Source organism: Thamnophis sirtalis, unplaced genomic scaffold, assembly GCF_051295495.1.
Source record: "Thamnophis sirtalis isolate CommonGarterSnake01/CBP01778 unplaced genomic scaffold, rThaSir2_p1.2 scaffold_7, whole genome shotgun sequence".
NCBI classification, from domain to species: Eukaryota; Metazoa; Chordata; class Lepidosauria; order Squamata; family Natricidae; genus Thamnophis; species Thamnophis sirtalis.
Window position 1 is genome coordinate 88,207,020 of NW_028261387.1, and position 24,930 is coordinate 88,231,949.

Genomic DNA, 24,930 nt, shown 5'->3' on the forward strand with positions numbered 1-24,930 from the left:
CCTCTATCAAATATTAAAAAGAAATCCAAGAGAAATAACATCCAAGAATACAGGCATACTTGATATTTTCCAAATTAAAAGAATCTTAAAAGTTGCCAAAGCCGGAGGGAGGCTAAGCAACTACAGAACATGGAAAACTCCTTCTCTGCAGCAACCCAAATATAATTTATTCCACTGACGGGATCCTGGGATTACTCTGTAGAAATCCGATGGCTGCTTTTATGCCCCTTGGCACAAAAACCGGCAGAGTATATGCGCTTGTCATATTTTTGCATTTCGAAACATGTACGGTGCATAAAATAGTTTAGGCTGGTACGAACTGCTCATATGAGGAAGCAGTCAAAGGTTATTCTCATTTCACCGAGTTCTCTCACAATATTGCAAGCCTGACTTGTTAAATATGTGTGAAGCAACTATCTCTGTTTTAGCATTTAGAAGAGATGCCAGTCCTAGCTACAATCTGCCTCCTTGCTAATCCTTCTGTCCCCAGGAGACAATCATTTTATAGGAAGATAAAAGTGCCTTCTATCTCAAGTAACAGAAATATTACCTTCTTTTTTTGGTTTGCTGTTATGACTGCTTGTTTCAATTTCTCAGAGCAAAGATAGCGAGCTATTTTTTAATATATGCTGTTGTTTGGAGGACTTATTTCCCCCCCACCCAACACTTTTGGAAGTGGGTCTCCAAATTATGCCTTTCTTGCACCTTTCTATAGTTAGGTACTTGTTAAAAAAATGACAGCATGTGTTTTTTAGATTCTCAAAAGGCAGAAGTGTTGGAAATCTTATCTTCGCCTCTTATTTAATAAACAGCTTGAGTAGATTTCATAGGAGCCTTTACAAGGGATTAATTTTTACTTTTGCAGAATGAGGCTTTAATGCGCTTTTTTTCCTCATTTGATGTCGAAGGAAGATATTTGTTGATGCTCGCCTCTCCCAAAGGGATTCGTGTACAAATGATACTTTCTTCTAAGTTATTTTGCATCCTGCATTTTCACTGCCAAGAAAACTGCAGAGATTTCGTCCAGGCTGTTTATTGGGAATTGACATGGACTTGAAAGCATCCAGCAAATCATTTTTTAAAAAAATCATTACAATTCTACCATCTGCTATTAGTTACAAAAAGTGATTGAATAGCCTTATTATTTATATCCCACATTTATTATTATTTTTATAAATAACTCAAGGTGACCAACGTATTTACCGTAATACTCCTTCCTCCCATTTCCCCCCCAAAACAGCCACCTTGTGAGGCCAGTTGGGTTGAAAGAAAGTGACTGGCCCAAAGTCACCTAGCCAGCTTTCATACCTATGGCAGGACTAGAATTCACCATCTTCTAGTGATGGAGAACCAATGGCGTGTGTGCCACCTCAAGCCGTTGCCCAGCTCAGCGTCATCCCACATGCGTGTGTGCCTCCCACCTGCCAGTTGATTTTTGGGTCTCTGCCACGCGTGGGGGAGATGTGCATCATGCGTGGGGGGCGGGCAGGAACACGGAGTATGTGTGGCCCATGGCCCATTTTTGGTCCAAAGAAGCTTCAGAAAGATCTGGAAGCCCCAAAATGGGGCACAGGGGGGGAGGAGTGTGTCACACACGGGGGAGAGTGTCACTCGTGCATTGCATTATGGGTGTGGGCATGTGCACACGCTTTCGGCACGCAAGGAGAAAAAGGTTAGCCATCACTGTTTGATTGGTTCAAAGTCACCAAGCTGACTTTTATACTTAAGACGACAATTCACCATCTCCAGGTGACTGGTCCCAAGTCAGCTGACTTTTGTCAGCCTCTGCTTTGCTATCGCTTCGGCTGCCATGAAACGGGGAGGGAGGGCATGGTATTTGGGAGGGGTTACTCATTGTGCTGGAGGAAGGTTCTGGAGTTCACTGGCTGATCGGACTACGCATGCGTGGGTGTTCCCGCCAGGACTAACGGCACCGACATTCCATTCCATCTTCGTGATGCCTTTTGAAGTTATCTCACACCTGACACTTGGAAGAATTATGATTGGACTGGAACTGTGATGCCAAGGGGTGGGGAACGGGCTATTCTATATATCAATCGCTTTCGCGCCTAAATAATCAGACTTCGCTTCGCTATGCCTTTAATCATTCTTAATTAGTAAAAGTACACTTGATTTCCACACATGGAGTCTCGTGGTCTTTCTTTCCTAATTAATTAATGGAGAGGTGTTGACAACTTTCTTGCCTAAAGCAGGGCTAGAACTCACAATCTCCTGATGATTGGACCAAAGACACCCAACTGGTTTTCATGTCTAAGGTGGGACTAGAACGCACAGTCTCCCAGGCTCTAGCCTGGTGCCTTAACTATTGGATCAAACTAGCTCTAGTTCTTTTCCTCAAAATCTCCACCATTTTGCCCCCCAAACTGGTAGGACTTCCAAGCTACCAGACTTCTACTGCTAAAGAGCCACGGTGGCGCAGTGGTTAAGGTGCAGTACCGCAGGCTACTTCCACTGACTGCCGGCTGCCTGCAATTGGGCCGTTCGAATCTCACCAGCTAAAAGTTGACTCAGCCTTCCATCCTTCCGAGGTAGGTAAAATGAGGACCCCGATTTTTGGGGGGCCATATGCCGACTCTGTAAACCCTTTAGAGAGGGCTGTAAAGCACTGTGAATTGGTATATAAGTCTAAGTCAGTGTTTCTCAACCTTGGCTACTTGAAGATGTCTGGACTTCAACTCCCAGAATTCCCCTGGCTGGGGAATTCTGGGAGTTGAAGTCCAGACATCTTCAAGTGGCCAAGGTTGAGAAACACTGGTCTCAGTGCTATTGCTATTGCTACTGTACTTAAGAGTCTACATTTAGCTTGCTTCCCCTTGTCTCTAACAAGAAAGATAAATCTCAATTTAACTGTAACCTCTCTTTGCTTGAAGGCCTTGGCTTCCAGTATCCTGCCATCAGCATCTTCTTAATGAGATACTAATTAACCTGCACAAATCTTCTTTTCACATCCCTGGAGCTCAGCACTCCATTGCTGATCGGAGGAGAATAAGAAATAACTTGGCATTTGCTGCTTAGCTATTTATTGCCCACAACAAAAGCTGGAACAAATGGCCTGCAGTAACGCACAAAATGAAACGAAGAGAGCTTTGTGGTCATCCCTGCTTCACACTTTTTTTTTTTCCTGGAGGACTGAGGATTGCTTAAATATAGCTTTCCAAAGTCCGGGTCAAATATAGCCTTCCAAAGAAATCCACATTAAGCCAGTCAGATGTCAATGTTACTTAACCAAAAGTGGAGCACTGCAAGGTAACCGTTAATGGTTCTTTACTTAACTAGATAGGACTAATTGTCTCAGTTTTGAAGAACCACAATAGAACCAGTGTCCTGGGAAAATACCATGAACATGGTAATGTTGAGACTCTAGAGCAGTGTTTCTCAACCTTGGCAACTTGAAGATGTCCGGACTTCAACTCCCAGAATTCCCCAGCCAGCATTCGCTGGCTGGGGAATTCTGGGAGTTGAAGTCCGGACATCTTCAAGTTGCCAAGGTTGAGAAACACTGCTCTAGAAAAGAGTGCAGAGAAGATCAATAAAGATGATTAGGGGACTGGAGGCCAAACATATGAAGAATGGCTGCAGGGCCTGGGCCTGGCTAGTTTGATGAAAAGAAGGACCAGGGGTGACATGATAGCAGTCTTCCAATATCTCAAGGGTTGCCACAAAGAAGAGGAAGTCAAGCTATTCTCCAAAGCACCTGAAGGCAGGAAACGAAGCAATGGGTGGAAACTAATCAAGGAGAGAAGCGACCTAGAAATAAGGAGAAATTTTCTGGCAGTGAGAACAATTAATCAGTGGAACATCTTGCTTCCAGAAGTTGTGAATGCTCCGACACTGGAAGTTTTTAAGATGATGTTGGATAACCATTTGTTGAAATGGTATAGGGTTTCCTGCTTAAACAGGGGGCTGGACTAGAAGACCTCCAAGGTCCCTTCCAACTCTGTTATTCTATCCTATTCCTATTCTATTCTATACATTTATCTTTCCAGTCATTGCTCTGGTTAGGAGGAAGTTGGGATGCTTATCTTGTACACCTCTGCCATTTTCCCTTTATCATATAACTGAGGGAAGACCACCACCCCCCACTCTCCTAGAAGAATGAAATATTTTGAGAAATATTTTTTAAAAAGGCAGAATATTATATTTTCCTAAAGGAGGAATGGAGAAACATGCTCTCGGAGACAGAAAGAGACACCCCCCACCTTTCTTAATAGCCCCCAGCAAGTATTTTTTGCCCATTGAGAAAGACTGGGCCAACCTATTTACAAAAGAAAAGACCTTCAGCTCCAGGATGATGGGATTAAGATGTGACCTTCCAGTACGTAATAGGATTAACCCACTGGCAGCAGAGCTCACCACATTGCACAATCTCCTAAGGACATTGCACCAGAGACCAAACTTCAACCAAACCTTAGATAACCTACCAAGCCAGCTCTGACTCCTACAACAGCCAATAGAATACATGTCCTTGCACAGGAACAGGAGGCTCAAGGGCAAAGCCCAAGAGAAGGTATAAATACCCCTCACTCTGACCCACTCCATGTGGTCAGCTGCCCAGAACCACCCACGTGCTTCTGCTTCATCAATAAATGGACCCTCTTTCCAATCAGCCTCCAGTGCTGATTTCTCCCGGCTTCGAATGGACCTGGGTATTTCTTCCAACACAGCTGAGTAACTTTCTACCAACAAGGACTGGGACTTTTGTTGTGGGCAACGGTTCCACCACAAAACCGCGGACGACAAAATCGCGGTCGACGAAAGCGCACATTTGACGTCATCACAGCGCGACGAAAACATCGCGCTGTGATCGAAAAATGTAAAAATAAAGCGAAAACCTTACCCTACCCCCCCCAAACCTAACCCTAAACCTAACCCTAAACCTAACCCTTAACCTAAGCCTAAATCTAACCCTAAACCTAACCCTTAATCTAACGCTAAACGTAACCCTAACGCTCTAAACCTAACCCTAACCCTAACCCTTAACCTAACCCTAACCCTTACCTTTATGTGAATCAGCTTGCTTTAATTTTATTTTTATTTCAATTTTTAATTTTTTTCGTCGCGCTGTGATGACGTCAAATGCGCGCTTTCGTCGATCGCGCTTTTGTGGACCGCGGTTTTGACAGGTCACGGTGGGCAACGTGTTGGCCATTGGCACAGACAAGATGGAGAGAGCCCCATACGTATCAGTTATCACTATTTCAACAGTGATTTCTTTTCTCCACTCAGCTGATCTACGATCTTGGTAGAAAGGGAAGAAAAGCAGGTAGGGCTCCTTTGAGCTGCACAGGAGGTAGCCAACCGTGAAAGCAAACCTGGATTCCTTCCAGAAAAACGCACGACGTCAGCTGTAGATCAATAAAGACTACCAGAGGAGGCTGCCAACAGTGACAATAGGAAATCTGAGAGCCCTGGATAAGAGGAGGATGGGAAGAATGATCCGGCTGAAACAAGATCTGGGTTGTTCTCCATAGGCAGTTTAAGGCAGAGCTTTGGGAGGCTCTTAAAGTGCTCCTGGGGGCTGGGGGGGCAAAAACGGCCCTCTCTAGCCCCTAAGAGCACTCTGGAAGCCTCCTAAAGGCTATGCACGGCCATTTTTGCAAAGGGGGTGGGATTTTGGTAGGCCAAAAATTCTGTATTCAGTGTATAGGATGCACCCAGATTTTCACCCTCTTTTCTGAGGGAAAAAGGTGCATCTTATACTGCAAAAAATACGGTATATCTAAAAGGGAAAGCTACTAAAACATTCTACAAGTCACTGTAGAATGACTTAAAAGCCACAAAAGTCAACTTGGTGACATTAGTGAATCAGCGTAGCAGTTACAGGCAGTCCTCGACTTACAACCAGGGTGGATAAAAATCGATTTTTTTTTTAAGATTAAAAAAAATTGGATTTTTAAAAATTTAAATCGGATTTTTAAAAATTTAAATCGGATATTTTTTTAAAAAAAAGGTTTATCCAATTTATTTTAATAAAATGCTTTTGGAGTAAAAATCTATCTAAAGAGTTTTCTATTTAAGATGCATTAATAATTTAGTTTATTCTGCATGAAATGGAGCTTAGTGATATAGCAAGAGGCTATATATTCTGTAATATTGGGATTGTCAGTGAGTCAACAGCGGGTCAGAGGAGGAGCCACTGTGGGACAGAGATGACAGTTGCTCTTTAAAAATTATGATTTAAATGAGCCTTTTTACTAGTCAACTTGATTTAAATCAACCTGATTTAAACCGTGATTTAAATCAACCTGGTTTAAATCGTGATTTAAATCACGGTTTAAATAATGATTTAAATCGCGATTTAAATCATGGTTTAAATCAAGTTGATGTAAATCAAATCCAACCTGCTTACAACAGTTCACTTAGTGACCATTTGAAGTTATAATGGTACAAAAATATGACTTATGATTCCTTTTCACACTTATGACTGTTGCAGCATCCTCATGGCCGCATGATATAAAATTCGGACACTGGGCAACTGACATGTACTTATGAGTGTTGCAGTGTCTCAACATCATGAGATCCCCTTTTGCGCCACCCTGACAAGCAACGTCAATGGGGAAGCCAGATTCACTTTACTAACAATTGCAGTGATTCACTTAACAACAGAGGCCAGGAAGGTAGTAAAAGGAGGCAAAATTCACTTAACAATGATCTCGATTAGCAACAGAAATGTTGGGCTCCGTTGTGGTTATAAGTGGAGAATTGCCTATATATTGGAGACCTTGACTCTAAATTGGGATGCTCAAGAGGATGACTCAAAGAATTAATAAAACAGAATCCAAAATTGAAGGACACCTGTTATAAGGGGAAATTCCTGGGATGGTAATCTGCCATCTAATATTTCAAAATAAAACAAAAACAAAGCAAAAGAAGGCCTTGATCTAATAGCAATAGCACTTAAGACTTATATACCGCTTTACAGCCCCCTCTAAGCAGTTTACAGAGTCAGCCTATTCGCCCCCAACAATCTGGGTCCTCATTTTACCCACCTCGGAAAGATGGAAGGCTGAGCCAACCTTGAGCCTGGTGGGATTTGAGCCGCCAAATTGCAGGCAGATGGCAGTCTCAGAAGGAGCCTGCAGTACTGCACCCTAACCACTGCACCACCGAGACTTAAATCAAGTACACAATCAGTGATGCCCAGGGAACATAACCTAGATCAGTGGTGGCAAACCTATAGCATGTGTGCCACAGGTGGCACAGAGCCCTCTCCCTAGCTCTGTTTTGGTTCTCTGCTGCACATGCGCGCATGCCTCCCACCGGCCAGCTGATCTTTGGGTCTCTGGCGTGCATGCACGGGGTGTGCACACACCTACGCCCATGCTTGGCCGTTTGGGCGCGCACACACACTCTGGGTGCTTGGTGCCTAAAAGGTTCGCTATCACTGACCTAGATAGCAATATCTGATAATCAAAGGTGTACTATCTAGTCCAGAACTGATTCAACAGGACTTGGCTATCAAAACACCATTTTAGGATTGGAGGCGGTATCAGCCAATCACTTGGGAACTAAGGAAGGTTTCTTCCTCAAAGGATGAAGAAGGATGAATAAGAGAATCCAGAAGTGCACCAGCAGTTAAAGGACAGTTCATCAGCTGACAACACAGAAGAGGAATAAATAGCAGAAAGTAAAAAGAAAAAGAAGGATGAGCAGAGGATGGAAGTGGAAGGATGGGATTCCATACTGTTGAACCTTTTTATCCGAAAGAGGGATTGACTCAAATGCAGAGGGAGTAGAAGACATAGAGAAGATAAATGACGTCTAGTAGAAAGAAAAGAAGAAACAATACTCATCATTTGTAACTTGCATAGGATAAGCAATAGCACCATATAGTGGGGCCAAGAAGGGCCTTCTCTGTGGTGGCTCCCTCCCTGTGGAACATCATCCCTGCAGAGATAAGAGATTGGTCCCACTTTGGCACTCTTTACAAGGCCCTGAAGATGTAGTTTTGCTATGGGTCTGGAGACTCCAAGAATGATATGGAGCCCATCAAGTGGCTTGTTAGATTGCTGTCACCATCAAACGAGCCAGGATTGAAGTGTGTGTTTGTGTGTCTGTGTCTGTTTGTGGGGGGGCTGTTGCTTTTTTTATTGTCCTTGCTTTTATCCTTGTAAGCCAATGGGAGTCACTGAGAGTAAATTGGGTGGCCATAAACCTTTTTTTAAATAAATAAACTACCTAAGAGGGGGAAACCCTGCTCTTGTTTCGCTTTTCAGCTTTCACTTTTTCTGGGCTTGTCTCTTCCTGCTCCTTAGATTGACAGGTTAGCTAGTATCCATGAGACATGGGAGGAGAGAATTGATGGCTGGCCCCATTTAGCTTAAGGTGAAAAAGCAAAGTCAACTTGACTTTGGCTGACAAGTCAATGCAGGGTTTTGCCAACAGGGAAGTTATTTCCATTGCCTTCTTGGGGGATTTTGTTAACTAATATGGGGAAAATGTTACGATATACGATATAATTACATAAAGAAGGGAGAATGATAATAAACTATATGCATGGAAGATGGAATTTTTGGTATTAAATATTATGGATGTTCAGCTAAAACAGGATATGAGGATTTGATGTTAATAGAGGATTTTACAAACAAGTAAATGAAATGCTAGCATATGGTTATGGATTAAATATTTGGCATAGTTAAGGATGAAGGATGTTTAAATAACTGTAGTCAACTAAAAGTGGAGGTATAATGATGTCAATATGGTAAACATTTGAGTTAAGATATTTGAATTAATATGAATTAATGGAAGAGATGTACCAAAACATGTTGTAACCAGCTGATATACTTTTTTTATAATATATACCTGTGTTTTTTTTTAATTCTCTTTTTTCTTCTTTTGTTTTTCCTTTTTTTTCCTGCCTTGTTTTTTGTTCTTTTTGTCTTTGTGTTTTGATTTTTTTTTCCCCACTGGTGTGGGCATGTGTTGTTTAAGTCAGTGTTTTTCAACCTTTTTTGTGCAAAGGCACACTTTTTTCATGAAAAAAATCACGAGGCACACCACCATTAGAAAATGTTTAAAAAATTTAACTCTGTGCCTATATTGACTATATATAAGGTGTTTTTCCCACGGCACACATTACACTATGTCACGGCACACTAGTGTGCCGCGGCACAGTGGTTGAAAAACACTGGTTTAAGTAACAAAATTAATTTTTTTTTTAAAAAATGCAGGGTTTTGCCAACAGGGAAATTATTTCCATTGCCTTCTTGGGGGATTTTGTTTTTAAAAAATTCCCAGTCTACCTCACAGTGCTGGTGATGTCCCATCCAAGTATCAAACAGGCTGGATTCCACTTAGCTTTCAGGGTTAGACAAGGTTACAGAAGGGTTAGCCCCGTGCTGGGGTACCCGTGGCACGCGTGCCGCAGGTGGCATGCAGAGCCCTCTCCGCAGGCATGCGAGTCGTCGCCTAGCTCAGCTCCGCCATGCATGCACACACGCATGCCTCCTGCTGTCCAAATGGTTTTCGGGTCTCTGCCATGCATGCGTGGACAGTGGGGCACACATGGGGGGTCGCATCTGCATGCATGGGGGATTTGGGGCACACATGGGGGTTGTGCGTGCAGGCACAGGGTCCCACAGGGGCACAGGTAGGGCATGTGTATGCATGCATGGGGGGCGTTGGGGAGCACAAGGGTGTCTCGCATGCATGCGCGGGGAGGCGAGGGGGAGCATGGGCGCATGCGCGGGGCAGAGGTGGGGGTTGCACACGCATGTGGGGTGGCCCCCCATGTGCACATTGCATTATGGATGCGCGCTCACATGCTTTCGGCACACGATAACGGGTTAGCCATCACTGATTTAGGCTAAGAGGGTTGACAAACAGTCACTCAACTCTCAAATCTGCATTGTTTAGGGAAGTGAAGTGGAATCCTTTATCCTTAGAAGAATAAAGCAGAAGAACGAAGATGCTTTCCCCGCACTATGTGTGAACTGTGGGAATCAACTCTCTGCAAAGTTTTCTAAATGTATTGGGCAATTAAAATTTGAAGATCTGGAGAACATCCTTCTTGCAAGAGGGAGCTGCTTCTCTGTATGCATGCAAATGACTTTTTAAAAAAAATTAAATTTCGCCTTTATTTTTTATTTTTATAAATAATTCAAGGCAGCAAACATATCCAATATTCCTTCCTCCTCCTATTTCTTCTTTCTCCCTTCTGGGTATTTTAGTTTCTTTTTCAACTTGGTCCATTTTGGATTTCTGGACCTTCTTAAATCAGGGGTGTGTCCACCCTGAGTAAATTTACGGCTTGTGGGACTCATGTCAGCTGGGGAATTCTGGGAGTTGAAATCCACAGATCTTAAAGTTACAAAGTCTGGACACCCCTGTTCTCAGCACTCTGAAAGACGACCCGATATATTTGGAGAGAATTAAAATAAATTGAATCATTTTAAAAATTAAATTGTTTTAATTAAATCAAACTCTCCCTGTGGATGGGCTCTAGCACTAATCCGAAAGCTCAAAAGACAAAATCTCTAAACAACCCAGAATCCTGCAACATTATCCTGGAACACGTATATTCGCTTTCCTTTGTGAGAATTTAAAATAGGAAGGTTGCATGACACGCTTGATTGGAGATAGCAAAACATCATGCAGGATAGGAATTTCCCCCCCAAAAAATGTATTATTTTTTTCCCCCGTCTGGGAAAAAGTGCTCTAGCAGATACTTTTGTTCAGCAACAAGCAAGGAAAAACACATCATCCCCGTAGGGTTCTTAATTATGGGAGTGGAAGCCCAATGCCTCTGTTACAGGCGCCTGGTAGCGAAAGCTGGCCTATAAATTTCTAGCTTCCACAGGTAGATAGTAAATTGTACCTGACAGAGAAGAAAAAAGCCTCAACAACGAAGACAAGCCTGAATGTTAAAGATGTTAGGCAGAGGACATTCCACACCTTAAGCAATCCTATCTGAATTGATACCGTGTTTCTCCGAAAATAAGACAGGCTCCTATTTTCTTTTGACCCCTTGAAATAAGCACTTGGCCTTATTTTCAGGGAGGTCTTATTATTTTTGAGGTCACCTCATGGCTGCTGCTGTGTTGCAATATTTTCGGGGAAGGCTTATTTTTGTGCATGTGCTCAAAAGCCCGATTGGCCTCATTATCCGGGGAGGTCTTATTTTGGGGGGGAAATAGGATATTGGTACCACAAGTGGCACAACTCCTTCCGAATGAAGCCGGACACAAGGAGATCAATTATACTCTGTCTTAATGACAAGGCCGCTTGGATTTGTTCCAGCCAGGATCAAATTTGGATAGGATTGTTTGGGCTCTACCAAAAACAGGTCACTGGAAGAGTCTGCCCGGCTATTCCGAGCTCAGAGTTGGGTTGAAGAGATCTAGGATACATTCACAAGTCGGTGTAAATTGAAAGAAAACTGAAAATTGAAGGACGCGAGCAACAATCTTGTTAAGGACAATGCTGGACAATGAATATCTATAGAACAAGAGTTGTCACTGTACAGAGGGATGTCTTTAGCTTTCTGTGCTGTATTGTGTGTGTGTATCTTTGTGTACTTTGAGTAAACTGTTGTCTCAGATGGAGTGGGTGGGGGGCGGGCGGGGGAGACTGATCCAGCAGGCTTCATGCCCGAAGTGTCAAGAGGCCCTTTGGATAGTGAGATGGGGGAATGTGTAAATGTAATAAATAAAATAGGACCAGAATTATATAGGACAGACGTTCTCTGAAGATCTTCTAGCCTAGTGCTTGGAAGGATTTTTCAAGTCACAATTCCAGTAAGAACAAAAACGATACCTCTCCTAAAGTTGCATTTCAGGTTTCAGATATCTCTCTCTCTGCTCTGTTACTGCTCTGTTACAGGTTTTAAAAAATCAGAAACAGTCTGCTACAAAAACAGTTTGACAAAGTCTTTAGGAGCTGCACAACTCACATTCGATTTCTGAGAAGCAGGAGGAAAATGGAATAGATCAGGGGTCACCAAGCTTTTGGATCTCAGGGACCACTAAGTTCATAATTTTAAATTCTGTGGACCACTAATGTGATCTGCCTAATAACCAGCTGGGTGGGCGTGGTTAGGTGGTCACATGACTGGGGTGGGTGTGGCCAACTCGACGTCACTCACATTGAGGGGCACCTCGACCGACTTCCTTCTTCTATAACTGCTAGAGCTTTTTTAATTATTGCAGATCCGGAAGAAAGGAAGATGTTTTGGACAGGGATATGTGGGAAGAAAGGAAGATGTTTTGGACAGGGATATGTGGAAAGTCATTGAAAAGTTACACAATACCAACACTATTTTTGCAAGTGGTACAAAGATCATTGCGGGGGTGGCTTTTGTTTTGTTTTTGTTTTGATAAATATCACAAGCACAATGCTACAAGGTCAAGCTGAACAGGACAATCACATTTGCACTAAAAAAGAATTATTCTTTCCCTTCCCTGAGAAAAATAAGATTTCCTTTTCTCTGGATACCCCTCCTACAGAACACAGAAAACATTTATTAACAGGACAAACCGAACCGAACCAGAAAACCAACTAAAATAAAAGCAAAATATAAATTGTTTTTGCCTGGATGGGTTAAATTATGTACCAGCAAAATACCAGGTAGGCCTTTGAACTAGGGTGCTGGAGAAGACTCCTGTGAGTCCCTTGGACTGCAAGGTGATCAAACCGGTCAGTCCTGGAGATCATCAACCCTGACTGCTCTTTAGAAGGCCAGATCCTGAAGAGGAAACTCAAATACTTTAGCCACCTAATGAGAAGGAAGGACTCACTGGAGAAGAACCTAAGGCTGGGAATGATGGAGGGCAAAAGAAGAAGGACGGCAGAGAATGAGGTGGCTTGATGGAGTCACTGAAGCCATTGGTGTGAGCTTAAATGGACTCCAGAGGATGGTAGAGGACAGAAAGGCCTGGAGGAACGTTGTCCATGAGGTCGTGATGGGTCGGACATGACTTCGCAACTAAGAACAACAACATTTTGTTGTTTAGTTTATGATACTTAACTTGTTTAGGGGCCTCGTGCATTATGCAAACCTTGAATATAGGCTAATTCAGAAACCAGGTTGGATGTGCCGCCAGAGGATTCTACGACCAGCCAACTAGCTTTACAGATGTGAGGATTGCAACCAGAGCCCCAAATAGCACATTTCTGAATAATCACTTGGCCCAGAGTCTATGTGCTCAGTGAATCTTATATGTTTACCTTCTTCATAGCCTCTCTGCCAAATTTGAGGGTTATTCACAGATTCCCAGTAAAAACCACAAAACAACTCGTAAACTATCCTTTAGGGTCGGGCTTGAAATGGTGACCTCACGAACATATTCAGAGAGTTTAATTGGCAACAAAACTGCTTGCTTTTGACTTCTTCCAGGATATATTTTTTCCCAATTTCTCAATCCACAGCTTGTTCTACTCTACAGATTGATTTACGATTGCAGACTTTCTCATCCAAGTAGGTCTCAACCTGCTCAGCTTTTGAAGATCAGTCAAAGCTTATACATTGGCTTAATCAATGTGGCACAACCTAAAGATCATCACACACACACACACACACAGAGAGAGAGAGAGAGAGAGAGAGAGAGAGAGAGAGACACCTGTGATGTGGGAGGGCGTTAAGAAAGAATTCCATGTGGAGAAGGATTTTTCTCAAACTTTGCAACGTGCTCTCATTTTTTGGAGCCTGGGCCTAAAAATGCTATTCACATATTCACAATGGCAAAAATCAAACCACCTAAGTTGCCTCATTAGCCTCCAAGGAGAGATGCCTGGGCAATAAGCTCATTTTGTACACAAACACAACCTCCTTCCGTCTTTGGCCATTCTGGGATGGTGAAAATGCACCCCAGATTTGCTTCTCTTAAGGCTCAAAGGGACCCAGCAGAACACAGCTGTGTTGTTGAAAGCTCCACAGAGCTCCGACACTCTTCTGCAAGATTTGAGTGTGAAAACCAAGAAAAAAGGGGGGGAAGGGGTTAATTTGACGTAACTTCTCTGCATAGCAAAGCAAAAACCCCAAAAGGAGAAGGGGTTGAGGGTAAGGAAAAATAGTCAATATGTAATTCCTGAAAAAAAATAGAAGCAAAGTTGCACGCCGCCCCTTGGTTCCTTCCCTCCCAACCATCTCCAGAAAGTCCAGAAAATGCAAACTCAACACACACACAAATACCTTTTAAAACAGGGGTCACCAACCTTTCAGACCTCAGGGACCACTACATTCATAATTTTAAATCCCGCAGACCACTAATATGAATTTTTAAAAAAAGATAAAATAGTATTTGGTGCAATATAAAAAAATGCAAATTCTGCAGATCACCAAAGTTTCCTCGTGGACTACCCAGTGGGTCCACGGACCACCAGTTGCTGACCGCTGCTTTAAAATGTAGGGTACTCAATGGGGGGATTGGAGAGGGGGTCACAAAGGGACACTGGCAAGCTGGCCACAATGTTTTGGAGTGGGTTTTTTTTTGCACTTCTGGTCTAGGGCATCAAGTGGCGTTTCCCAACTTTCCTTCTCTTTTAGGGACTAAGGAGGAGACAAGCAAAACTCTTTGGGATGATTTTCCTCAATCTTGCTTCCAGGATAAAATGCTCCGTAGGTTTCCTTCGGGTTGCACACTAAGGAAGCCTCTTTGCACGGCTCCCTTGAGAAAGGGCACACACACACACACAGACCTTTATGCTGCTGGTGGACAGAAAGTTTGCTCAGCCTAAAAAACCCCAGAGCACCGCATACAGACGTGTTCTCTCCGGCTCACCCGCCTTGCCTTTTACCTTATGCCACCTTGCCCCAAGCCGCTTCCGCTACTGGAAGAAGGGGGGGGGGGGGCGACTGGCAACAGAGTGGTCAATGCCTGGAATGCACTACCTGACTTTGTGGTTTCACCCCCAAACCCCCACAACTTTAACCTTAAGACTGTCTACTGTCGACCTCACCCCATTCCTAAGAGGTCAGCAAGGGGGCGTGCATAAGCGCACCAGCGTGCCTTCCATCCCTCTCGGACTGTCCCCACTTATTCGTACCCATTTCCCTGTATTCATAATCATGTTTATACTTATACCTGTTATCTGATGCATGCTTGACAAAAATAAAATAAAATAATAAAACAATCGGCCCGTCCTAAAGAGGGGATGGGTGCTGTAGTCCCAGGGTTCCCAGCAGGGGGAAAAGTTGCAAAAAAAAGACAAGGGATGGGCCTAGGGGTTTTTTCCCTGTGGCCCCCCAATACCCATTCCTTGGGGCTGGCCACAAAAAAGACAAGGTGTGTGTGTGTTTTCCCCCAATCCAGAAGGCACAGCCGGGAGGGGGCCTTAATCCAGCCGATCCGCCAGCAGGTTAATTAATTAATTGGAATTAATTGCAGACCATCATAAACAGACGATACAAGCTTCCTCCCCCCCCAATACTTGTGCAAAACCCGGGGAAAAGGGGGGGGAGAAGAGACCCTTACCTTTGCCTCTGTACCTCCAAAGGTAGCCCTCCTCCTCCAGCTGCTCCTGCTGCTCCAACAGAGGCGCCCTGCGTGGGGCTCAGCAATCCGGGGGGCGCGATGCCCGTCTTGGGGGCGCCCACCAAGACCCCCGCCAGGGCGGCCGGGCTGACAGCGGCAGCGGGCACGGGGCAAAGCGGGCTGCCCAGCAGCAGCTGGGGCAGGAGGGCAGCGGCCGCGCCCAGCCCGCGGGAAGGGTCCAGCTCAGCCGCGGGGGGCAGCAGGAAGCCCGCGGGGGGCCCGAGCGGGGCCGGCAGCAGCAGGCGGGGCGCGGGCTCCGCCGACGCCGCCCGCCCTGCTTCTTCCTCCGGGGGAGGCGGCGGAGGAGGAGGAGGACGCGGCAGCGGCGGCGGCTGAGGCTCTCCCGGGGCCGGCGAAGCGGGCTTGCCCGGCGGCGGCGGCCGCCCGTCCAGGGAGATATTGTTGAGGAAGAAGAGGGCGGCCTGCCTCCGCCGCGCGTCGCCGCCCCGCTTGCGAGCCCCGGCCGGCGCTGCCTCCGCGGGCTCCTCTTGGGGCGGCCGGCTGGCCGGGGAGCCGCACGCAGCCGCAGCCATTCTCCCCTAAAGCCGCGGCAGCCGCCACTCGCAACGGCGGGGAAGCCGTCGGCCCGCCGGCCGCCCGCCCCCAGCTCGGGCGGGTGGAGCGGACTCGCGCTTCCCACTCTTGGGCCGCTAAGGGACGGGGCTCAACAGCGCCCGGGCAGCCATTGGCCGCAACGCAGCGGTATGTAAATAGGGGAATCCTTCGCCGCCTCTCATTGGCGCGCCCACGGTCCTATTGTCACGGCCGCTCTGTTTTCCCCTCCTCCTCCTCCTCCTGCTGTCCCCACCCCTTCACTCGGGACCTTTTTTTTCCTTCTTCCTTTCTGTTTAACGCGTCTTCGCCAGGTCCTAAAGGCCGCCGGGTTCAAAGGCTGGGAAGGTTTCCGAAGGGGGGAAAAAAACAACCGCTAAGAAAGTTCAGTTGCCTTTTGGGAAAAGCGCCAAACGTGCTTTTTCAGGAGGCAACTGGACTTTCTTGGGGGGTGGGGGGTTGAAGACGTTTCGCTTCGCATCCAAGAAGCTTCTTCAACTCTGACAGAGGAGAGCAACCAGGATGGTTAGGGGGACTGGAGGCTAAAACATACAATGGACGGTTGCAGGAGCTGGGTATGTCTAGTTTAATGAAAAGAAGGACCAGGGGAGACAGGATAGCAGCCTTCCAATATTTGAGGGGCTGCCACAGAGAGGAAGGGGGTCAAGCTATTCTCCAAAGCACCTGAAGGCCAGACAAGGAATAATGGATGGAAACTGACCAAGGAGAGATTCAACATGGAAATAAGGAGGAATTTCCAGACAGTGAGAGCAATCAACCAGTGGAACAGAAGTTGCCTTCGGAAGTTGTGGGAGCTTCATCCCTGGAGGCTTTTGAGAAGAGATTGGACTGCCATCTGGTCTCCTGCTTGAGTGGGGGGTGGGGTGGACTAGATGACCTATAAGGTCCCTTCTAACCCTGATAATCTGTTATCAGTGGGGAATGGAAGGATTTATATTCCTTGCAGACAGCTGGTCATTTGCATCCTTTTAGAGGATCGTTGATCTCCAAGTGCTTCCTGTCAGAGCTGAAGAAGGTTCTTGGATGAAAAGCAAAACATCTTCAAAGAAAAAAGTCCAGTTGCCTCCTGAAAAAGCACCTTTGGGACAAACACGAACTGGATGGTCAAGAATCTGTATAGACATTTGACCACGTACGCAAGGAAAGCAGCGTTTAGAGCAGCGTTTATTTCTCAAACTTGGTTTTTTTTTGCATATCTGCCTAGAATAGGGGCAGATGGATTGCCACACATATTGAATAAATAAATATTATAGTCAAAATAGAACTTTGGACAACAAAACCCAATGGTTTTCAAACTTGGCATGCTGGCAGGGGAATTCTGGGAGTTGAAGTCCACACATTTTAAAGTTGACTCTGTCAACAATCCTTTTCTTGGATTATAAAGAATTTGCAAATGTCACTTTTAATAGCCTTACGCTATTGGTATCATACACCTGACCAGGTGAAGGAAGTTCAGGGAAGTTTGACATTTAACCTTCTTTTACCTGGTGTTGAATGATTTAATGGTTCATGCAACAGATTTATCTTTCCATTGAGTCAATTAGTAAACATATGAGCAGAAAGAATTTGAAATGCAAATTTATTCCTTAGAGTTCCACACTTTTATTTTCTAATTAAGAGCTGGTTTAAGAAGATTCCCTATAATATTTATCACTGTTACCTGTTTTTCTGGAAGTATCTTCAGTAGCCCTGAATAAAATATGTAATGCTAGTCTTGGAAGGGAAGAAGGAAAAACCCAATTTTCAGAAAATTTGCTTCCAGTATGTTTCTAATAATAAGACACATGTGTCTTATCTCATAGGATTTGCTGCCACAGATGTTCAAAGCTATGCTAAATTTTGTTTAATACCAATAACTGAATTTTCAACTTAATGTTAACACTTAAAAGTTACTGAATTTGAGAAATATTTGCTTAGAGTGAGCAAGTGAATGAGTTTGTGGCGATGTGGTCCCTGCAGTTTTCTTGGCAAGATTTTTGGAACTATTTTGACCATGCCTTCTTCTTAAGGCTGAAAATGAATGATTGGCCCAAGACAGAAAATCATTTTTAAGGCTGCATAAATTTTATTTTGGTTAATTTCTACCCCTACCCCTAAATAATACTTCATACATGGATGGGAGACCACTAGGACTATAGGTTAGAATGAGAAACTGAAATCCCTATAGGTAGCCACCACAAAAACCTCTTTATTTTTAACCAATGCAAACCTATCAATACTTTGACACAGATATTATTATTATTGCTATCATTTTATCATTTCATTTCATCCGATGTTGTGCGCTGCCCAATAATATTTTGAGACTGGTGGTTTTTTTAAATTACATGAATAAGTAAAATAAAAACTGTGATGCCTTTGCTTTTCCTGCTGAAAGCTTTCATCTTTTTTTTAGATGTAGCAGAAGTTAATTTCCAAATAAATCCTTCAACCCACCTGCTCCAGAGGGAATTTCTGGCTTGTAAAGCTTCTGATTTGAAAAGAAAATTGAATATTGATTTTACGATTTATGAAATGGTTTTGGGTTTTAATCTTTGTATGCCACTCAGGGTCACCTTGGTGAAACAGGCAGCCCTATCAATTGTTTAAACAATTAAACAAAGAGACGAATGAATAATTAAAAAAAGCCCTTTGCACATGTATATTCTTCCATTTTCAAAACTTTTCAAAGGAGTAAGCCTTTAAAGCAGATTTCCTAACTGAATCCTGTTTTCTACATTAGAGAAAACGTTTTTTAAAAAAAGCATAGCCTGAGTGGCTAATTAATATATTAAAACCGCTAGCATCAATTATTTATTAGGTAGCAGATCATCATTTTCTCACTGTGCCTACAGGAATTCTTTTATTATTATTATTATTTTCCACCTTCGCATTGGGGAAAATAAGCCCTTTCTGTTGGATTGCTTCCTTCGGGGTATTCTTAAAGCCATTGCAGGATCTCTGTGTCGCATCCCACCCAATTGTGTGGTGCAGCCCTACTAGGCAAATTATCATTTGACTTGTTTATGGAGTGATGAAAGAAGTGTCCTTCTGGGTTCGGCTCCAAGTGGGGAAAAAGACACTGGAGACATGGAGGCTGCTTGGAAAGATGGTTTATTGGTGGACAGGACCACATGGCTTGAGCCCTGAACAGAAAAGGTGACCACATGCTTCAATGTTGGTGGAGAAGAAGAGAAGGGCCGACTGAGATGCTGAGTCCCTGGTTTTATCCCCCTCTGGTCTTTGATCTCGAGCTTGTATTCTGATTGGTTGTCAGACTCTAGTTCAGTGTTTCTCAACTGTGGCAATTCTAGTTCAGTGTTTCTCAACCTTGGCGACTTGAAGTCCTGTGGACTTCAACTCCCAGAATCCCCCAGCCAGCTGTGCTGGCTGGGGGATTCTGGGAGTTGAAGTCCACAGGTCTTAAAGTTGCCATGGTTGAGAAACACTGCTCTAGTTAAGGATCTGCCCAGTTCAGCGAACCTGCAAATCCCACCCCTGGCTCGACCCTCCCACTCTGCCCAGCCCCTCCCAGGAGTCTCCACATGGCCCATTAGGATACCATTAGGTAAGCTAAGTACAGGGCCCTCATGGAGGCTCTGGGAGGGTGAAAAACAGACCTCCTGGAAGTCCGAACATCGGCCTGTTTCCAGCCTCCGGAGGGGCTCTGGAGCCCAGGGGAGGCCATTTTCCCCCTTTGGAAAGCCCCTGGAACCAGGTGGAGCAAAAACACCCACCTGCTATGGTGCAGGAGGCTGATTAGGCCACGCCCTCCATGGCCACGCCCACCCAGCAACCGGGAAGAGAACCTGTTGCTAAAAATTTTTGAAGCCCATCCCTGCCAAAAGTGCTTTGTTTTTTTCCTTGAATATGTTTCCCTTCTCCTCTAAGAAGCTTCTTCAGTTCTGATGGTCTTTCTTTTTCCTTGAAGTTATTTCACTTCTCATCCAAAGAAGCTTGGTCAGTCAGAACCGAAGAAGCTTCTTGGGCGAGAGATGAAACATCTTCAAGGAAAAACCAAGTCCAGTTGCCTTTTGAAAAAGCACCTTTGAGATATCCATCGATTTGCCTTGTGCTAATTTGAGAGGAAAGATGATTTGGATTGGGGGGGGGGGGGGGAGACGCCGCAGATTTCAAATCTTGCTTTTAGACTTTCCAGCCATGGGTTAGTCCCTGCAGGAATCCTTGATGGCATTCACACAATACATGTCTTAACCTTAAGGGGATCGGATTTCTTATTTTCTAAGCTGACACAAACACTCGTATATCAGACCATAAATTAATCAAATAGCCGAAGTTGACATTGACGGCCGCTAGCTGACCCAAAATTTGCCAAATCAGCTCGTGAGGCTCTGATGCCTCTTCTGAATGCTGCTTCATTGCTGCAGATTTAGTGCTGCTGGTATTTGAACCTGGCTGCAGCTGGCAATGTTAGCATCCCCAGAAGAAAAGAACAGCTGCATTGAAGGTTATTTGGCAACGATTTAAGAAATGGCCTTTATTTTGTGATTGTGAGTGTGATTGAACAGAGTCGTGGATTGCAAACTTAATGCTACGTTTTTCTTTCTCTCTTTGCTGGCTGGGCCTTCTAATTAGGAAACGTTAAATGTGCTCCTGGAAAAGGGCGTTTTTCTCTATACTTTTATCTGCAAGATCCAGCTGCTTATAGTTGTCAGAGTTTTAGTAACTAACCATGGTAGACTAGACAGGAATTTCCCTCCCCATCTCACCCTGGATGTTAAATTAGCATAGAATCACTGGACGGGGAAAAATACTATTTCCATGTAGTGCTTCCTGTTGCAAAGTGACTCTCTTTTTATTTCGTGCTCGTTCACACAACATACTAAACCTTGAACTCAGATTTTAAAAGAAAGCTTTTCTTTAAACTGAGCTTCATTTTGGTGACGTTAGAGCAGTTTTCTCAACCTCAACCAGGGGTGGGATTCAGCCGGTTTGCACTGGTTTGGGAGAACCGGATGTTAATTTTGCATCCCGTTCGCCGAACCAGCTGTTACAAGGACTGGCTGGCCACCCCCACTCCTCCCCTCCTCTCCCAGGAGTCTCCACGCTGCCCATTCATCATGCCAGGTAAGTGTAGGGCTCACACGGAGGCTCTGGGAGGACGAAAAACGGGCCTACCGGAAGTACCAGTCGTCTGAAAATTGGCCTGTTTCCAGCCTCCGGAGGGGCTCTGTAGCCTGTGGGAGGCCATTTTTGCCCTCCCAGAGGCTCGAGGAAAGCTTCCGGAGCCTGTGGAGGGCGAAAATGCCACCCCCACTGTGGTGCAGAAGGCTGAGTAGGCTACACCCATCATGGCCACGCCCACCCAGCAACCAGGCAGAGAACCAGTTGCTAACATTTTTCAATCCCACCCCTGAGTCCTCAACTACTTTAAGATGTGTGGACTTCTGAAATAGATTAACGATACAATGAAAAACTGATACATTTATGAATTGAATACTTTAGAATTTTTTGTTTTAAAAAGGATAAGGATAACAATGATTTGATGTATACTTGACAGAGGATTGGTGATATAATGTATAACCTTAAGAACATATTACAATGATATCTTGTTGTTGATAAATAATTTTAATAAGGGAATAATTAAAAATTGGTATATATATATATGTAGCGACTATTTAGAATATTTTGTTGAAAAATAAAGGAATAAGATTTCTGTTTGAAGGTATGAGGTACAAGGATAACAATGAACATAAGCATACCTGATAGTTGATTGGTGGAATTATGTATAATTGAAAATAGTGATATATAAATATAAATGGTTGGTAAAAAAAAAATTTTCTTTCACATGGGGATTATATAAAGGTATACTGTTATAAAATAGACAATCAAGAATGTAAGGGAATTATGATTTATTGGGGAAAAAATAATACTAATTGCAATTGAACATATACTGTAGAATGAAAGTGAGGTATTTAGTTACACTAGATGAAAAATCTGTGATGGTAAATGTTATTCGAGAATATGGATGTTAAAACACTTGTAACCAAACGACATGCTGTATGTGATGATGCTTTTTTTTTCTTTGTTTTTCTTTTGTTTGTTTTTTTATTGTTGTGTGTATGTGTTGTCTGTGTAATAAAAATAAAAAATTATATTAAGATGTGTGGACTTCAATTCCCAGAATTCTCTAACCAGCTATGGTGGCTGGGGAATTCTGGGAGTTGAAGTCCACACATCTTAACATTCTGAGGTTGAGAAACACTGCTTTAGATATACCTTGCCTTTTCCCAGGAGGTAGATAAGCACAGATTCCTAGTCTAGCATCAGTGGTGGGTTCCTACCGTTTCCGGTGAACCAGTAGTGGTTTGGCGGCCTGGGTTGTTGGAGCCGGCAGCAACCAAGGCCGGCCACGCCCCCGAATCAATTCTCTCCATCTTGTTTTTTGCTTCTGCACATGTGCAGAACAATTCTTATTGTACTGTGCATGCGTGCACAGCGTGCATCAAGCAAATGTGGGTTGCGTGCCCACGCGCGAACTGGCAGTAATGGCTGCCAGAACACCCCGCCCCGTCTAGCATCTACTCTTGGGGGTCTCCCATCCATGTATGAACAAGACCCAACTTTGTTTTTAAAGTTCTTACAAGGTCAGTTTGGTGCTAACTGTGTTTTCATCTGATTTGAATTACAGATTAGCTTCCTTATTTATTTATTTATTTATTTATTTATTTATTTATTTATTTATTTATTTATTTATTTATTTATTTATTTATTTATTTATTCAATCAGCCAGTCATTTTATGTCTGTCCTTGGCTGGCAAAATAAATATTGAAGCATGCAAGTCTTAAAGCTGTCAAGTTACAAGACCCTTGCACCCCTAACCCTTTAGGGAAAAAAAACCCAGGGGTGTTCAAACTTGACAGCTTTAAGACTTGTGGACTTCAACTCCCAGAATTCCTCTTCCAGTCATATTGGCTCAGGAACTCTGGCATTGAAGTGTGCAAGTCTTAAAGCTGTCAAGTTACAAGATCCTTGCACCCCTAACCCTTTAGAAAAAAAACCCAGGGTATTCAAACTTGACAACTTTAAGACTTTTAAGGTTTAGATAGGACTCTTAGAGGCGGGCGGGGTGATTGGTGAGCCAGCCAATCAGTGAGCAGTGGGCAGAGCAAGTGTGGTGCAGACAGGCAGGGGGAGGGAGCTGGAACCGGTTCTAAACGGCATGGTAGATTTGTGGAACCTCTTCTGTAGAAGAGGTTAGAACTGGCAGGAACCCACCCCTGGAGGCAAAGTACGTTATAAAAGTATGGTATAAAAACCCCAACTTTAGAAATTCAAGGTCATTTGCTTCTAACCTCTCAGGAATGCCAAGAAGAGAGCATTGCCAAATAATACAACAGCGATCTTGCGGATCTAATAGGTTTAGCAGAGCCAATGTTGCTAAACTGTAATTTTCATTAGGAAAGTGCAGGAAATACTTACTGTAAATACTCAGGAAACAATCCCATTAGCCCCATTCGTGAATTTGCGTCAATGGTACGTAAGCTTCTATTTAGGGGACGTGATGGCTCAGTAGTTAAGACGCTGAGCTTGTTGAACAGAAAGGTCGGCAGTTCGGTGGTTCGAATCCCTAGCACTGCATAACGGAGTGAGCTCCCGTTACTTGTCCCAGCTTCTGCCAACCTAGGAGTTTGAAAGTATGTAGAAAAAATAGGAACCACCTTTGGTGGGAAGGTAACAGTGTTCTGTGTGCCTTCGGCATTTAGTCATGCCGGCCACATGACCACTGAGACGTCTTCGGACAGCGCTGGCACTTCGGCTTTGAAACAGAGATGAGCACCGCCCCCTAGAGTCGGGAACAACATATGTGCGAGGAGAAGCTTTACCTTTAATCTTAAATAATCATTATTAATCTTAATCTTAAATTAATACAGGTAGCCCTTGGACTGGAATTGAGTCCAAAATTTCTGTTGCTTAGTGTGGCATTTGTTTACCTTTACGTTTATAATTAAATTCAAAGACTCTTGAAAATGTAATAATTCGAGTCCTAGCCAAGGATTTAGGAACTACGTAAATTGCATATGAGGATATAGGCAATTCCAAGCAGGATTTTTTCCCCCCCGGTTGTAAGTCACTTTTTTCAATGATGGTGTAATTTCAAATGGTCTTTAAATGAAATTTGAGGACTATCTGTAGAGGTTTAGCCTATTTCATCTCTCTTGTCTTAGCCTCACTCACTCTTTTTTAAAATAATTATTCATTTATGTATTCAATTTATATGCTGCCTATCTCACTATAAAACAACTCTGAGGTTTGATTTGTGGTTGCGGGCATAGCTACTCCCACCCCAGAGTATTTTTATTGGCCCGACAATTCATTGGCTTGCCTAATCATCATCTCCCTCCTTCTCGTTTTCCTGTCCCAGCATACTACCACCTGCCTGATCATCCCAGCATCTTCACAACTTCCCTCCCTCAACTAGAACTGTGTCCATGTCTAGTCTACTTCTAGCACTGATGATGTTACCTAACTGGGTCATGAAATGTCTACAAGAAAACCACCAAACCCAATCAACCAGCCTAGTGGATTCAAATAATTTAACAACCGGTTCTCTGCCCTAATGATTTCTTCCAACAACCTGTTCACGAAACTGCTCAGAAAATTAACAACTGGTTCTTCCGAAGTGGTGCGAACTGGCTGAAGTCCCACCATTGCCCCTAGGCCTTCTTTTTATTAAACTACACAAACCCAATTCCTACAATTTTTGTGGGAAGCTACCCTGTTCTCCTAGAAGAACGAAATATGTTGAGGAATATTAATATTATATTTCTCTGGATGAGAAATGGAGAAATGTGTTTTTCAGGCAGGAAGCACTCTTAATAGTCCCCACCTTTTGCAATAAGATATCCGTACTTAAGAGATAAAGAG

At 43.8% G+C, this 24,930-nt stretch overlaps 1 protein-coding gene across 1 annotated transcript in view; it reads right to left on the reverse strand.

Annotated features, from left to right (window-relative positions):
- Positions 1-16,076, reverse strand: part of CABLES2 (Cdk5 and Abl enzyme substrate 2) — a 70,564-nt gene extending 54,488 nt beyond the window's left edge. Inside the window, exon 1 of the mRNA XM_087720565.1 lies at positions 15,432-16,076. Within this exon, the coding sequence (XP_087576691.1) occupies positions 15,432-16,024 (593 nt within the window). The 5' untranslated portion in view covers positions 16,025-16,076. The remainder of the gene's footprint in view (positions 1-15,431) is intronic.
- Between the last annotated feature and the right edge of the window lie 8,854 nt (positions 16,077-24,930).